General features: G+C 40.0%; 1 protein-coding gene across 4 annotated transcripts in view; it reads left to right on the top strand.

The window, feature by feature from the left end:
• The window catches only part of jmjd1cb (jumonji domain containing 1Cb), a 103,546-nt gene that overhangs the window by 65,655 nt on the left and 21,095 nt on the right, over positions 1-16,796 (top strand). For 3 of the 4 annotated variants that reach the window (XM_026350989.1, XM_026350988.1, XM_026350991.1), the window contains exons 3-6: positions 3,718-3,831; positions 15,007-15,112; positions 15,195-15,319; positions 16,623-16,766. In XM_026350989.1, the coding sequence (XP_026206774.1) occupies positions 3,718-3,831; positions 15,007-15,112; positions 15,195-15,319; positions 16,623-16,766 (489 nt within the window). Of the gene's footprint in view, positions 1-413; positions 693-3,717; positions 3,832-15,006; positions 15,113-15,194; positions 15,320-16,622; positions 16,767-16,796 lie in introns of those variants that run through there. The other variant, XM_026350990.1, reaches the window with a different exon arrangement.

Below are 16,796 nucleotides of genomic sequence, written 5' to 3'. Positions count from 1 at the left end.
GAGCTAGTTAAAAGTACTGTGAAGTGTTTTTTTTACTGCTGTGCTGTCTACTTATTAAGAACAATAAAGCTCAGTTGTCAGATGAGAGGTGCAGGAGCGGGACAGAGGCAGACCGATACAGAGGAGGAGGCGGCAGGGTGAGAGATTAAAAAAAAAGCAAGTCAGAAAGTGTGGTGAGTAGCAAGCGAGCAAGGCTGCATCTCTCTCTCTCTCTCTCTCTCTCTCACACACACACACACACACACACACACACACACACACACACACACACACACACACACACACACACACACACACACACGCACGCACGCACACACGCACAGAGAGAGAGAAAGGGGGGAAGTGTGTGCTAGCCGGCACTGCCTCCGTCCCTCCCTCTCTCCCTCCCTCCTTGCGTCAGCAGCATTTAAAATGTCGGCTGTGTAGCTTGTCCTCTCTGCTCTGCTTTCTCTCCTTCTTGGCCATCTGTTTCTCTCACCACAAGAGGAAACCTCTCTCTCCCTCTCTCTCTCTCCCGCTCTTTCTCTCACTCTCTCTACTGTGCCTTTTTTTTTTTTTTTACCCTCGTCATCCTTTCTTTTCTTTCTTCCTGTTTCTCCCCTGCTCGCTGGATCAAAGCTAGTTTTGTCAAGTGTGTTTTTTTTTGTTCAGAGACATTGCTACTTGCCGTTGTTTGGAGGCGGACAGGAGAGGTAATGTTACAGTTTTCTATCCTCTGCTCTTCTCACAGTCAGCTTTTCTGAATTTTTCAATTTCAGCCAGAGTTACGTGTGATCCATCAGACTTATTCAGTTGGAGTAACAAACAGACCAGGAACGGTGGATGTTTCCCAGAATAGAATGTACAGCCATTCTGATCTATTCTATCCTACAAGTGTGTGTGGCTTGGAGCTTTCTGAGCATTATTTAATATTGAAATCTAGCTTCTTCATCTATACCACCTTACTATATACCTACCATAAAAATGTGCAGTATGGTATAGTGTAGCATTTATCAAATTCTACTTAGTTTGTTGTAGTACTGATGTGGTCATTGATTCTTTCAAAATAAATAATAAACAGAAGTAATAACATCTTTCTCTAAATCAAAGTCTTGGTTCATAAAAAGTATGCTACTCTCTGTGGGTCCTAGTTTATTGATTTGTTTTTGGCAAACTCAGGTTGAATTCTCTATGCGCTTAGATTTGTTGATCAGATTAAATATTTTCATTAGTCTTTTGTATATCAGTTCACAAGCCTCCAGTGGACTAGACATTGTGTTTTGATTAGCAGAATTTACTTCTGTCTTTCCCTCAGGTTACACCATATGGTACAGTACATTGTGTGTTAGCAGAGTGTCTGATTCATAATCATATCAATTGCTCAGTCCTGAACATGGCTCTCTGTGGCAACTATTTCAGTTCTTATGATAGATTTCCTGTATCAGTTCGCTCAATTTCATCAGCTCTAAGGTCAAAGACAAATCCACCACGTGCTAAAGCTAATGAAAACAGTGCTGTAATATTTTTTCTGGTTCAGAAGGAGCGGCAAAGGAGCGGTTACAAATAGGTCTGACAAAACCACCATGATGTCATCAGGGTTATGTTGAATTTTTTAAATTGAAACTTCATAAGGAGTCTGACTTCCAAGTATGGGCATGAAGTTTGTGTAGCATTTTTCCAAAACATGATTTGAACCATTTCATTTCATTGTCACAACAGGGGGGCAGATGTTGTTTGAGGTATGGGCTGAAGATGAATGGCTGCTGAAAAAATACATGAGAGGTTGTGTAATACATCTTTGACGTTCAGACAGCTAGGGGTCTGTGGCTGCTCAAAGGCAACTCAGTGACCTGTTTAATCAGTAAGCTTCAGTGTTTTCATGACACCTTTTGGCATTGTTCATTTGTAGTAATGTCATGCCTCACATGTCCTTTTTCTTTGTGAAGTGTGTGTTGTAGCTTAGTGATTCACTCGCTTCATGACCCCATCTCCTTTACATTGTGCTACACTTTTTCACAAACACAAGTACACAGGGCAGTGGGGGATGTGTTGTGTGCCTGTGGAGACAGACCTGCTTTCTCAGATGATAATGCTGCTGGCACGAGTGTGTGTAAATATGTTTCGTGATTATGTATTTGGTTCTCTTTATGACATCACATGTGCGTTTCATTCTGTGCATATCCACGGTTTTCATATGTGTAAGGCAATTACAGTAAATGTGTCTCTGCCTATCTTGATCTTACTAAATACATAGTGAAAGAATATTTTTGTTGCTGGCACGCTGTGGCAAATGTGACCTAATTGTGGTTGAGTTGTGGGCGTATGTGGGTGTGTGTGTGTGTGTGTGTGTTTGGGGGGGGGGGGGGGGGATGGACAAGTCATTTTAGAGTGGATGGCAGAACTGTCATGTCCCTTTTAGTTAGAGAGAAATCAGAGCAGCGATCTACAGATGTTGTGTTTTCAAGGTTTCAGTGAGCTTAACTGAACAGGTTCAGCAGTCAGGTCTACCCATCATCTGCTTTAGTAAACATGTAATGTGCCAAAATGGACTTCTGTGTTATTGTAGTTTTTGCCATGATGTTTGTTAATATGGGTCAGTAAATGACTGGTTTTGACTAATTTGGTCTTGATTTGGATTCACAAAGTTATCATTAAAAATAAAATAGTTGAAAGACGGGATGACTAAAACCCAAAGCTATGATTGCTAGGTGTGAGTTAACCAACCGTAACCAGTGCTCAGAAAACCAGTTGCAGCATTATTGGCAAAAATCAAACAGAAGCAAGAGTCTTGGTTAAAGTGCGGCACATAAAACAAGAGCACCTTAGAATACACACGGCTGAGAAATGTTGTAGACTCATTTGGAAGAGATTCTGAAAGTGATGTAAGATTAGTTAATGGTTTTACTAGAGAAGATGAAGCTGTAGGAACGACAGAAACGTTACACTGATTATTCACAAGGGTTTACAAAGTAACACGTCTTACCTATTAACTAGTGAGAGAGACCACTTACACACCAATGACTACTCTCAGGGAGTTACAAGCTTCAACAACTGAGAGACTGTAGATACAACTGTTGCCCGGGTCCTTCACCAATCAAAGCTTTATGGGAGAGTGGTAGGGAGAAAGCCGCTGTTGAAAAAAAACTAATGTTAAATCATGACTTGAGTTTGCCAATAGTCATTTGGAAGATCCATGATCAAGTGGAAGAGGGTACTTTTTATAGGCACTGGACATCCACCCGCACGCTTTTGCACTGCTTTGTCGATTACCTGGGCTGATAGTGGGAGCCATTCTTACCAGCAATTCCCATCATGCGTACATCACAGCAGTCATGTTTCTCTAATCTCTCATCTCTTTATCAGACTGACCTTGTTATGTAACTATAAATCACAGCAGCACCACCCTTCTGCGCGTGAGTGCATGCACGCGTGCGCGCACACATGCACACACACTCCCTCTAATCTTTTATTGTGCTCTGCCATTCATCTCTCCTTCTTCATTCCTCTGTTTGCTCTACCTGCATTCACTGACACTTAATGTTTATAGCAATTTCTCACAGAGAGTGGTATCCCCAAAATAAATTATACATGTTGTTACATATTTATTGTAAAATTGGTGAATTCTACAAATTCTTGTTCTGATATTATAGTAATGTGATGCTGTGATCATAGAAATTCTGATACTATCTTGTTGCATGTTGCAGTTGACCATGTTATGTTTTTTATGTTTGTATGCAGGCATTTAAGCCACTGGTGGGGAAGAGCTTGTTGTCATCAGTAACAGCAGTGGAATTCTTGTTAGACCGACAGCTGGACTTCCTGTCTGACCATTCAGCCTACCAACCATACCAGGTAATGATTACAGTCGTGCACAATATAAATATTCTGAAAGATTATCTGGCCCTGTGACTGAGCTGTGAATGTTAACTGCTAATTTCTCTTCTTTTGTAACTTCCACTTATAAACTGATGGCAGTTTATGAGTGGTTGTCATATATAAGTTATATATAAAGTTATCTATGAACCACCAGGTAAATCTGATGAATAAGTGAAACCATCTGAGGCCTACAAGGATTAATCTGGACTATCATGAAACTGTAATAAAAATAAGGATTAGAGTGATGTTTTGGGAAATATGCGTATTTTTACTTTCTTGCTATGTAAAATCTAAGTGAGAGGACAGGGAATTAGTAATACCCCGATATCTGAAGCTAGACCTACATTATGATTGATTTTTAAAAGGCAGCTCATGCTTGTGACCTTTTGCAAGGATGCTTTTGTACCTGAAATTGGTTAAATCTTTGTTTCTTTAAATTCTTTGTTAGAACAAGTCATTTTGTGCATACATTTAAAGCTGCCAACTGCTAAGAATCTAGCCAGCAGTAGTAGAGGCTCAAAATCAATCTGCACCACTCTGCCCAGCCCTCTGTCTCCCTGCTCTGCCACATTTTTTACCCAGCCCGTCACTTAAAATGTTTTACTGAATAGGGATATTGACAAAGGTACCAGTCAAGCAGAAATAATTTGACTTCTCTTATTGGTTAGAAAGCAAATATCTGTGCAGCTCTGCCAGACCAGTCTGGATCTTTAAAATGCAGCCACTACATGCTGCAGAGTTGGAGTTGAATGTTGAGATAAGCAGGGATCTGTATGAATCAGTATTTAGAGAGAAGACAGGAAAGGTTTAGTTTAGTTATTTGTTTATTTCATGAAAACAGTGCATGTTCGGGGGAAATGTGATCACCATGATCACATTTCCCCCGAACATGCTAGATTTAGCCAAATTCTATTTTTCATTTTTAGTCCCTGACCAAAAGGTACTGTAAATAAGTTTATTACGTTATTTGGAATTACGAACACATAGCCCATTTGCCAGTGTACAGAGGCCTGACTACTAAGGGACCAACCCTTGAAGTCACTAGAGAAAGAGTGCTAGTGGAGGTTACTTGTCATATATCCTGGTATATTTTTTCAGTTTTGTAATGCTGAAGCAAAAATAAAAATTCCGGTCAAGGGCAGCATGGTGGCTCAGTGGTACTGTTTTTTTTTGGTGGAGGAGCTAGAGGGCTTTAAACTTGGCCGGGCACCTGCGTAGGTGTGAGGTAGGCACAAAGATGTTTTGAGCCTCAAGTTGTTCATCGGGAAAATGTCCGTGTTAACACAAAACGACTTGGGAGCTTCTAAATTACAGTGTGCTTGTTTCTGTTAACCCAACAAGGGTTGGACGTACACTATCGCTCAAAAGTTTGGGGTCACTTGCAAATTTCTTTGTTTTCCAAAGAAAAACACGTTTTCACAAACTATTTTATCCATTTCACAAGCAATTAAAATTAATCAGATGATTTTAAAAGAATGATCTAAATTTTGCAGTAGAGGTCTAATATCATATTGTCATTCCTCTGCATCCATCTCCTAGTATTGCTGTTAATTCAAGTTGATCATTTTATAAGGCTAATTGATTATGAGAAAACACTTGTATTGCACCGCTGAGAACCATTGTTATAACGTAGCAAACTAAGGAGCATGGCATTCTTTAGATTAGTTTAGTATCTGAACATCAGCAGTTGTTTATTTGTTTACAGGTACCATCATTCTATTGTTGTCCTTAGAATGGAAGGCCCTCACTAAGAGAAATTGCAAGGACACTTTAAATTTTGTATCGTGCTGTAAACTACTCCCTTAACAGAGCACCACAAACTGACTCTAACAAGGACACACATAGGAGTGGGAGGCCCTTATGCACAACTGTGCAAGAAGACAAATATGAGTGTGTATAGTTTAAAACAAAGACGACCAGTGAAGAGGAGACTTCAAGATGCTGGCCTTCATGGCAGAATTGCCATGAAAATGCCTTATCTCAGACTGGCCATTAAAAAATATAAAAAAGACTGAGATGGGAAAAAGCCCACAAACATTGGACACTGAATACTCATCTGTATTGTGGACAGATGAGTCCAAGTTTGAAGTCTCCGGATTAAACCGAACATTTGTGAAACGCAGAACTAATGAAAAGATGTTAGGACAGTGCTTAAAACCTTTAGTCAAGCTTAGTGGAGGCAGCCCAATGGTTCTGGGGGTGCTTTGGAGGTGGTATATTAGGAGATTTGTACATAGTGGAAGGGACCTTTAGGGTGGAAAGCTAGCACAAGATTTTGCAAGATCATTGCAAAGCAATGCCATACCCCAAGGGCCGCACTTGATTTGGCCCAGTTTCATCCTGAAACAGGATAATGACCCAAAACACACCAAAATGTGTTAGCAATATTTGACACATTTTGGTCACTACGTTTGAAGAATAAGCAGTCAGATGGAATTCTGACTGGAATGGAGTAGCCAGCAAAGTCTCCGGATCTAGTATCTCCGGAGCAGCTTGCCGGTATAGTACGGAGGAAGACTCCATTAAGTCAATGCATCTTGTGGGAGGTGCTCCAGGAAGCATGGCTTGAAATCTTAAATGATTATCTTGAAAAATTGACAGGTAGAATGTCTAAGATCTGCCAGGTTGGAATTGCTGCAAAAGGTGTTTTATTTTTTTGTTTTTGTTTTTTTGTTTTATTAAGGCAAAGTTTGAAGAACACATTCATAATTTCCATCAACATCATTATTTCTAACTCTGACAATGTCAGAATGCACTGTTCTTTTGCTAGATTTCCTATTCAGATTAATTTCGTGTGTGTTTTCTTGAAAAACATTAAGATTTCTATGTGATCGCAAACTTTTGAGCGGTAGTGTACCTAGAGAGTAGCCTGGGTTGGGTGCAGTTATGCATATGAATCTGCCAGACTTTAATGTGCCGCAGTCTATCCTTACACTGGTTTTACACATGACTTCTTAATACTGACTCACAAATTACACCCACACATCAACGTGAGGTTCATACAGACACACACTAGAAACTGCAGCAGTTGTAGAGTATACTTGTGTTGTTCTGTGGCGGTGTATTTAATTAGAGTATGTGTGTGTCAGTGTTCCACAGCTGAACACAGCTTGTTATATTGTGCTGGCTGGAACACTGTGTTCCACTCAGTATCAACCAAGACGGGAAGGCTGTGTTCCACACTCTAACCATCCTTCATTGGTTTGTACTCAAGACATTTCCAAATACCAAGAGACATGCTGTTTCTTTTTTTTTTTTTTTTTTTTGGTTTGCAGCCAATTGAAAAGTCAGATCCACTGTTGCCATGTTCTCTGGTGACCTGCTTTGAATTTGTGTAAATAGTTTCTATGGCTGGTCTCTGTGGCAGATGTACTGACCCTGTCATTGTCAGGTACTACAAAAACCTGCATCAGAAAATGACTGGCTGCTAATGTGGTGATTAAGATACTGATAGGAGGGAAAAGACAACAATAGAACGTCTGTAATTGTGCTAGGAATTTGTTCTGTATATTAACAGTATTAATCTGACTGATGGGTCAGTCTAGTTGCTTGCATTTGAATTTAGTAGGGGCCAGAATGGAGCGTAAACCTGCTCTGTAGTATGTAGTTATACAGCATTTAACAATGTGAAATTGCCTAAATTGTGCAAAGATTTGGCATGTGATTAATGTCATGTGACATAACCAAGAAATCACAGCCTACATACTCTGTTGTTTTACACTAATTATACAACCTTATGGTTGTAGGAAGAATGGAATTTCTTTCAACTGTTATTGATTTATAGATATGTTCACTAACAGTGTAGGGTTTAGACACAGTTTCTCCGTAACTTGTCAAATAACCCACAATTTGTTATTATTATAATATTTTAGATTGTCCAGAGCAGCTACATATATACTTTTGGCATTCTCTCATCAGATTCAGGAGGTAGTCCCCTGGAATGGTTTTCAATTTACAGGCTAACAAGAGTTAATTTGTGGCATACCATTAGTGGGGCAGCTGTGGCTCAATAGGTAGAGCAGTTAACTGCCAATCACAGGATTGGTGGTTCAATTCCTGGTTGCCATGTCACATGCCACAGTGTCCTTGGGCAAGATACTGAACCCCTAGTTGCCCCCGGTGAGTCAGGTCAGCTGTATAGCAGCTCTGCCATCGGTGTGTGAGTGTGTGTGTGCTTGTGTGTGTGAATCGGTGAATGAGACGCAATGTAAAGCGCTTTGAGTACCAGCTAGGTAGAAAAGCGCTATATAAGTGCAGACCATTTAGTTGTCCTTTGCAGAGGAAGTCCATCAATTCCTTAGAAATGAATCTGTGTCAGTCTGAAAAGTGTCCTTTGGTCTGATGAGTCCAAATTTGACTTTTTGGTTCTAACGGCTGTGCAGGAGCACTGCATCTGATGATCTGGCCTCCACAATCAATTAATCTGAATCCAGTTCTGAGATGCTTTGGGATGAGTCTGGAAGGTAATGTAAAAGCAGTCAAAAGTACTTGACACCTTTGGGAACTGTTCAAAGATGGTTGGAAAACCATTCCAGGGACTACCTTACGAGGCTGACTAAGAGAATTCCAAGTGTCATCAAAGATGTCTCCTTTGAAAAATTAAAAGTAAAAAACTTATTCTGGGTTTTTGTTTAGTGGATAATTCTATGTGTTATTTATCGTCTGGAAGTCTTTAGCATTAATGTGCAGTGTTGGAAATAATAAAAATAAACTGTTGAAGGGGAAGTTGTGTCCAAACCTTTGACAGGTAGTTTATATTATTGGCCATTTTGCCAGCTCTGCAAGCACAAAGAAGTGTGTTTCTGTGTAGTTTGTGCTGCTATATCTTGTCTGTAGGTTCAGAGGCACTGTGTTTTAATGGCTCTTGCATTTAAACATGCAGGGCAGTGGGACTCTCATCTCCCCAAGTAGTCTGGCATGACTTGGATTTACCTGGACTGGGTTTTAACACAGACATAGACAGTGTGACAGCTGAATCCTGAGTGTGTCAGTGTGGTAAACTAGAAAGTTGCAGTGTTGTATGTTTTAATTAGAGATGGTATAAATGAGGATATCCTGTTTATGTATGTTTATACTGAACTGGCACTGGAGTGGTTTACTTGGCTTTGCACTAACATTTTCAATTTGTGGTCTTTTGCTAGTGTATTTTGGCCATGATGGCCTGCTGTGATACAAAGCTGGATATTTAACAGACGAGACACAATTACTTAAAAGGTCAGATAGTGTCTTCCGTCAGACCTACACATGCTCAAACCTTTTGTTTACATTTTTTAAATCAATTTTAAACCTAAAAATAAGTGGATTACATACATTGTTTCATTTCAAAAGAACCAACAAACTGTCCAGTTACTCAGAATATACACGCACTGCTGCACATTTCCAGTCACCCACATTAATAGTGTCTACAGCCATGTAAAGGCAAGGAAAGACTGAGACATACTCTCTTTGTGGCACTGTAAGACTGTAGAGAAGTGTACACACATACACACACACCGAGATTCCTCCACTCTTAAATCACCCATACCCACACAGAGCTGCTTATTCTTCTGGAGACCTTTGAACCCCACAGAGCAGTAAAAACAGGCAGACTCTCTCCTTCTCACACACTCAGGGCAGTGAAGCTGTGGCCACTCCCCTCTCTGTTTTTCAAGTTGGACAGGAAGACTGAAGGGAGGAAGAGGAGAGAGAGGGCGGGAGGGGGCTACAATCTGTTTGGCATAAACGGTACAATGAAGTCACTGTTCAGTGGTCCAGACCAGTCTGGTGTGTGTGTGTGTGTGTGCGTGAGTGCGCGTGTGCGCATGTTCCCGTTGCTAGAAAGTTATGGTGAGTGTTGAGGCTGAGGGACATAAGGTGGAGAAAAAAACTGTGCTGACTCAAACCACACACACAAGCAGTGGGTTTTCCAGAGTATTTTTCTTGTACCAGCAGCACTGGCCAAGTGCACTATGGAGAAGAGTTGTTTTCCTTTTCAGCTTTTCAGTGCTGAAAGCATTAAACAGAATGAACATGTTCTTTCAAGGCTCACTGATGAAGTAAAAATTATTCAAAAGGTAATTTATTTAATGCTGCTTGATTAGAGAAGGGCTTGGTAACAAACATCTAGAACATTCAGAAAGCCCTCAGTATCCTGTTTGGTTTCTCACCGCAGAGCGACATGGAAAGTTATTTGGAGAACAGTACCAGGTGGACTGTTGGTCTTTAGCCACACACTTCTCTCTCCTGGATTCAGAGACAGAAAATAGTTGATAACTTTATTTGAAAATGCAAAAAGGCAAAAAGATTTGCCTTTTTATATTTACACATCTGTAACATAGGCCATACTCTACATCCTTCAAGCGAGGGTGGTTTCAACATGTTAGTGTTAGTTAGTTAGTTCGTTGTGTTAGTTAACTAGAAAAATGTCCCTGTATCCTTTTCCATTGTAAAACTCTTTCAGGGACAAAAATTTGACAATGTTTAAAGCTGCATCTGCAAGTGGTAATGGTTCTACTATTCCCCTCACTATAACGTCACATGCTTCTACATTCATCCAGTGTCGTGTTACTTTGACATGATCTCATGTGCTCTTTCTCTCTCACACACACATTTTTGTATGGCAGTCAGTGTGAGGACACTCATTGACATAATGCATTACTTAGCCCCCTACTGTCACCTATGCCATGTTAATCTATTCTATTGATTTTTAATTTATCACGTTACCCTACCCTAATCAAAACCTAATTCTAACCCTAACTCTAAAACTTAATCCCAACATTGCTCTTTAAACACGCTTCTCATTGTAAGGACTGGCTAAAATGTCCTCAGTTCAGTTCACACTGCTGTATAGAAGAATTCCCTTACACATGGTTATTTCAATAATATAAACCAGAATGCAATGATTTGCCAATCAGTTAAAACTTATTAAGACACATATCAGAAGTTGAAACTGAGAATTTAGATTATTTTGAAAAACAGAATTTTAATGAGAAAAATCTCTGTAGGCAAGGAAAGAAACTGAAGCACTGAATGGTTATGGTCTTTGGATCTGTTAAAACAAAAAGGATTGAAAACGTAGTCAGTTCTGTGGTGAAACCCACAGCGTGGGCTCAGTAACACCTCTATAAATTGTCAGTGAACATGGTTCATCACTGCATCCATAAATGCAAGTTAAAACCCTACTATTCAAAGTTTTAGACTATACCAAATAGGTGTTAATATATTTTGGTTGCCTGCCAAATCTGTACTGTGGTGTCAGCCTTCTCAGCCTACAAAAAATGCCTCACGTTATCTGTGTGGAAAGTGAAGTTGACTAATGGATGGCTTTCTGCCAGATGCCACATCTAAGGTGCTTCAAGTATTGTATTTGTTTGGGCATGATTTTGTGTGTCTGTCTGTCTGTGCGTTTGTACAGCTATCATTTTGAGGAGGGACATTTTAGCTGGCCCTCACAATGAAATATGTGTTTAAAAAGCAAATTTACAGGTTAAGACTATGTTTTAGGGTTAGTGTTAGAATTAGGTTTTGGTTAGGGTTAGGGTAAAGTCTTTATATTCTTGTATGACAACCCGTTTACTTTGGAGATAGTATAACTTTACATGCATACAGTGTCTGAAAAGGCCGCTAGGCCACAGCTATAGTGAATTAAAGAGATATGAGACATCAGAAGCTCTCGCAGCAGCTTGTTTCCTCCTGCTACAGCCTCAGCATCTCCATGACAACAAGCAGTGTCCCTGAAAGTAGGAGTGTTTGAAGTCTTTAACAAGCCATCTGTCGTTGTCTCCATAGATACATGCATTTGTGTCATATTTGTTTTTATGTTACTAATTATCTGGTGCACAAGATGTCCTCGTGTTACACTGTGGTGCCTCTGCCTCAGCCCCAGATCAGAAGGTTCTCTTTAACTTCAGTTTCTGTGGATCAGCTTACTGTGGCCTGGCCCACAGCGCTATTAAAACAGCTAGACTGGTTTGACACTGTGGTGGTTAAGACTGTCTGACTCAGACTTTGTTGTGTTACAGCTGTGACACACCAAGCCAACATCGAAGAAGTAGAGGCAACTGAAACCACTGTTGTTACCTTACGTTGTCTTCATCTGGGGGAAAATGTGGCCCTTGGAAATAACTATGTATAGCAGCAGATGGCAGTAGTCTGTATTCATCATTCAGAAAGCACTGCAGATGTACAAACATAAACAAAGCAGCACTTGACAGTGAACCAATGGTCTGTTGGCAAACTGTCATCTTGGTTCTGTATACAGTTATATTTTGTGAGGTTTTATACTTTACACTGTAAAGTGCCTTGTGATGACTTCTGTTGGGATTCAGCTTTATACAAATAAAACTAAATTGAAATGAGTTGGTGTGTCCTAGCACTTATCTGATTGTTTGGTTTTGGTTGTTGTATTCAGTATTGTAAAGTTACTTTGTAACTGAACTAGTTGAATAGACTGCACAATGTTTATGATTGAGATCAAATTCTGAATTGTGATGCTGCCTAAAAAAGTCATCATGATATGTTTCTTATATTGCCCACTTGTACAGTATGTTGTACATGTATCTAATCTAAGATATTCTAATAATGCAGTGAAACAATGAAATGTCTTGATTTATTGTAACATAAGGTTACCAGTTTGTGACATGAAATATCCACCTCTAACTCTGTAGCCTGATGATATAAATCACAGTTGGGATTTATAGTGAGTCCCAGTTTTCATGCCTTCTATTCTGTGCTCATGTTTCATTTCCAGTCTGTTGCAAATAGACCATTGTGGTGGTCATGATGATCATGTTGCCTTGGTAACATTGTCTCTGTGTGTGTTTCATGTCTAAACAGGCATACGGAAGGCAGAATAGACTGCAGCCATGCTAGCAGAAATAGTCTTACAGGCACATACATGTGTTCTCTGTTTTGCTAGTGTAAAAATTAGGACCTTTATGAGCCTGGGTATGAGTTCCAGCCCTCACTCTTAGTTGTGGTAGAGCAATCAAGTGGGGAAAAATTAAAGTAATGCGGTGCTTGATTCAGAGTAATAGATATGTTCGTGTAATAGTTGTAAGAGAAATCATTAACTAGCTTGCAGGGCCACTCTTGAGTTTTTACCGCACATGCTGGTTTAAATTAGAGCTGGACAAACCTGGGTAAGTAGAACACTGCAGCAGAACTGGAGGAGGGGTGAAGGTGGTGGGAAGGGGTAACACCGAGGGATAACGATGGGAAGGTGAAATGAAAGCTGTGGCCTTGTCTCGTCTGCTCTGCTTCCTGTCTCTTTCTGCAATGCTGCACTATGAGGGGACATTCAGGTTGCACCCATACCTTGGCCTTGTGTTTAATTTCTCTTCGACTGTGTCTACTAATGTCACTTGGTTCTATAAAGGATGACCCATTAAAGTTAAAAGTTGCTAAGGCAGTCACCTCTTCAAGAGGATTCTAAAAATGTGATGGAATATCTCTGTCAGGCTTTATTTTGGGTTTTAGCAGTGGCAAGCTGTGACTTTTGAGTGGATGAATAGTAAAAACTGGTCATATTTTCCAAAGTCAGCAGACAGTCTTACCACTCACTTTCTGTGGTGTGTTATACAGAATGTTTATTTTTGCCAGCAATTTACCACAGTGTGTCAGCCTGTCATTAGCCTGCAGGCAGTAGCCTGTACTTCAGGAGGAATGTCCAGTCATCTCAGTGAGAGTCAGTCATGGGCATCTCTTGACAATTGATTAGTAAAGAAAAATAAAGTAAATAGAATCCCTGCAATAAACAGACATTAAAATGAGGCTCTGTTAATGTACTGATCTTACCTCTTCTACATAAACTGAAAAAAACAATAAAAAAGTCTATGTAACAGGCATGATGACAGCATCTGTGGTCCTATTTAGCCATGGATATATTTAGTAGGATATTTTCTGACTACTGGATAAAATGTGAAAATCTCTCGACCTGGTGTTAACCAGACTAAAGTACCTGAAGTGCTCGGCAGGAAGAGTTGTTAAAACAGTCCAGTATAGTTTTATAGTTACTGTCTCATTGTTTTCTGTTTTTGCAAGTGATAAAATAAAAGGTAACAGCCCTAACATTTAAAGGAAGGTTTATTTTGCTTAAAAGGTTTAATGTACCTTTTGCTCCAAAATCCAACAAAATGTCTGTTTCCTCTGGCTTTTGCATACAACTGTGTGACCTTTGAAACATTTCAAAATGGACAAACATCACTACAAACGTTGTCTGCTGATTAATTTGTGACGCAGCCTTTTGAAGACTCCCCAGCATAACCTCCTGAACTGTGTGCTCACAAAAACACACACACAGCGACACAGCAGACGAGCTCAGTGTGCTACCAGTGTGGTGACTGTGGTTTCCTCTTCCTCATTCGTTCTTCTGGTAGTGTTGTGTCTGTCTGTCTGTCTGTATTTCTTTCACTGCACTAGTGTTGCTTGTACCCAACGATGGGACAGTAATAGGATTCATTGTCAGAACACTGATCACAATCTGACTTTATGGGTCAGAATCACAAAGATGTTTCCGTCTATTGTCTGTTCATCCATGTTTCACTTTTAACCACTGTCATTTACACAACACAAACAGGAACAAACACTGCTTCTCAAGGGACACACCAGGCCTTTATCTGTTGTCTAATGGAACAATCTCATTCTTGCTTAAAATATTATACATATTATATTATACTGTTGTTTGAACATCATTCAAAAACATTACAAAATAATCCAGAATTACACTTTACATTGGAGTGCTGGCAGCCTAGCAATTTGACAAAAAAAGAGAAGGAGCAGCACTTCCTCTACATCATTACCACCACTGAGGTGCTTTTTGGGCAAGGCCCTGATCCCTTCCAACTGCACCAGTGGAACCTCTGACTGGGGTTGTACTAGGCAGCTTGAATGTGTCTATCTGTATGTGAAGAGTGCCTTCCTGTAGAAGAGAGAGCATTGTTCTCAGTAAAATGAAATGAACATGTAGCAAAAAGAAATCACAATTTCAATGTATCATCTTACAACACTGTGTACTGAAATTGAATATTTAACCAACTGAGACCCAGCAGAACCAGATTGTGTCTAAGTGATTTGTGTAATGGTGCAGGGACTGATTTTAAACCTCATGTTGTGTTGCTGATGTTGTTCCTTTCATTTTATTTATCTCTTTGTGTGTGCGTGTGTGTCTTTCAGGATGAGGTTGACAGCCAGAATCCAGTGTTAAGAGACAACTCTCAGCTCCATGAAGAAGTAAAGGGCTGGCTCAAAGATCAGAAAGTGCAGGAAATTTTTATGCAAGGTAACATTTTCAAGTCTTACATTAGGAGCATCCTGCAGTGAAGACGATGCCATGTGACAGAACTGTTTGCTGTTGCTTCCAGGTCCCTATTCATTGAATGGCTACCGCGTGCGTGTGTACAGACAAGACTCAGCCACCCAGTGGTTCACGGGTATCATTACACACCACGACCTCTTCAGTCGAAACATGGTCGTTATGAATGACCAGGTACACAAACACATGCACAGTTATCATTGTATGTCTTAAGAATAAGTTGACTTAAGTAGACTTTGGCTGATAATGTCTTATACCTAAACTAAGCCAGGTGTTGTTTTTGTATAAGTTACCGATGAAGGCACAGTTTAATGCCAGAATGTACATGAACAGTAGGCCAATTCATTCAAATTTCTGCTGTGATGGACATTTGCAAACATTTGTGTGTGTACAGACTTTCTACAGTGGCAATGCACCAACTGCATATGTGCTATGTAAATTAGACTTTTTCATGCATTGAAGTTTTGTAATATTTATTTCCCATTTCACAATTACTGTGTTTATATGCACTAAAGTAAGCAGGTTACTGAGAGAAACCAGGTTTCTCAGGCAATTGGGGAACAAAATTCATCTGATTTCTCCTCTACCTTGGGCTGATTTTGGAAGCATGGTTCACATATTTTACCACAGTCACAGTGCTCCTTTTTACAGTGCAATTTGTCTAAATTGAAGAAATACCCAAAGAAAAGTGACTTCATGGCAACTGGACTTCCTTTTGTTGGGTTAAAACGTTTTGCTACTCATCTAAGTAGCTTCTTCTGGCTTCTGGGTTCAGTTGCCATGACTCAACTTCCAGATAACTTCACCCTGACGTCTGAGACTCTTCACCGACACATCTTGTGTTGGTTTTAGTTTTAGTTGGATGTGATTTAAAAACAAGGCAGCATCACTCCTTTTATCCAGCTGCACTTCTCAGCTGATAGTAGTAGAGTGGTAAGTGTCTGCAGCTTTTGTTCTGCACATGCAAATTAGAAAAGGCGATTAGATACCCGGTTACACGTACAGAGTATCCTGGGGAAATCAGATTTCAAAAAATCAGCGTGCTTGATAAAGTTGACTGTAACCTGGGCTGGTTTAGTGCATATAAACACACTGATTATCCAGTCAGTGTTAAGGAACACTGTTTATCGCTATTTTCTGTGTGTCTGTGTAGGCATCTATAATTGTAGTATGAACAATGCGCTTGTGTGTCCATACTGCATGTCCATCCAAATGTAATGTATTAATTGGCCTTAATGCAGCAGACTGACTTCCTCAGTGAATGACTTTTTTTCCTAAACTCTCTGCTGTTCCTGCTCATTATTGCTTCTTCTTCTCCTTTCTTTTATTATCATTAATGCAGCTACTCATTTAGTATAAGATTTTCAATTTCCAGAGTAGGAAAAAGGCCTTTTTTGTTTTCACTGAAGATGTTTGCATCAGGTCTATACCTGGTACACACATGAACAGTAGTAAAGTGAATCTTGTATGTGTTCAGGTGCTAGAACCTCAGAACGTGGACCCATCCATGATCCAGATGACCTTTCTGGATGATGTGGTCCATTCCCTGCTGAAAGGAGAAAATATCGGCATCACATCCAGACGAAGGTCACGGTCCAGCCAGAACAACAACACTGCCCATGTGAGTACATACACAGGAACACAGACACTC

This window comes from Anabas testudineus, chromosome 19 (assembly GCF_900324465.2).
Source record: "Anabas testudineus chromosome 19, fAnaTes1.2, whole genome shotgun sequence".
Lineage (NCBI taxonomy): Eukaryota > Metazoa > Chordata > Actinopteri > Anabantiformes > Anabantidae > Anabas > Anabas testudineus.
Note: the sequence above shows the minus strand (reverse complement) of the source record. Positions and strands in the feature narration are given on the sequence as shown.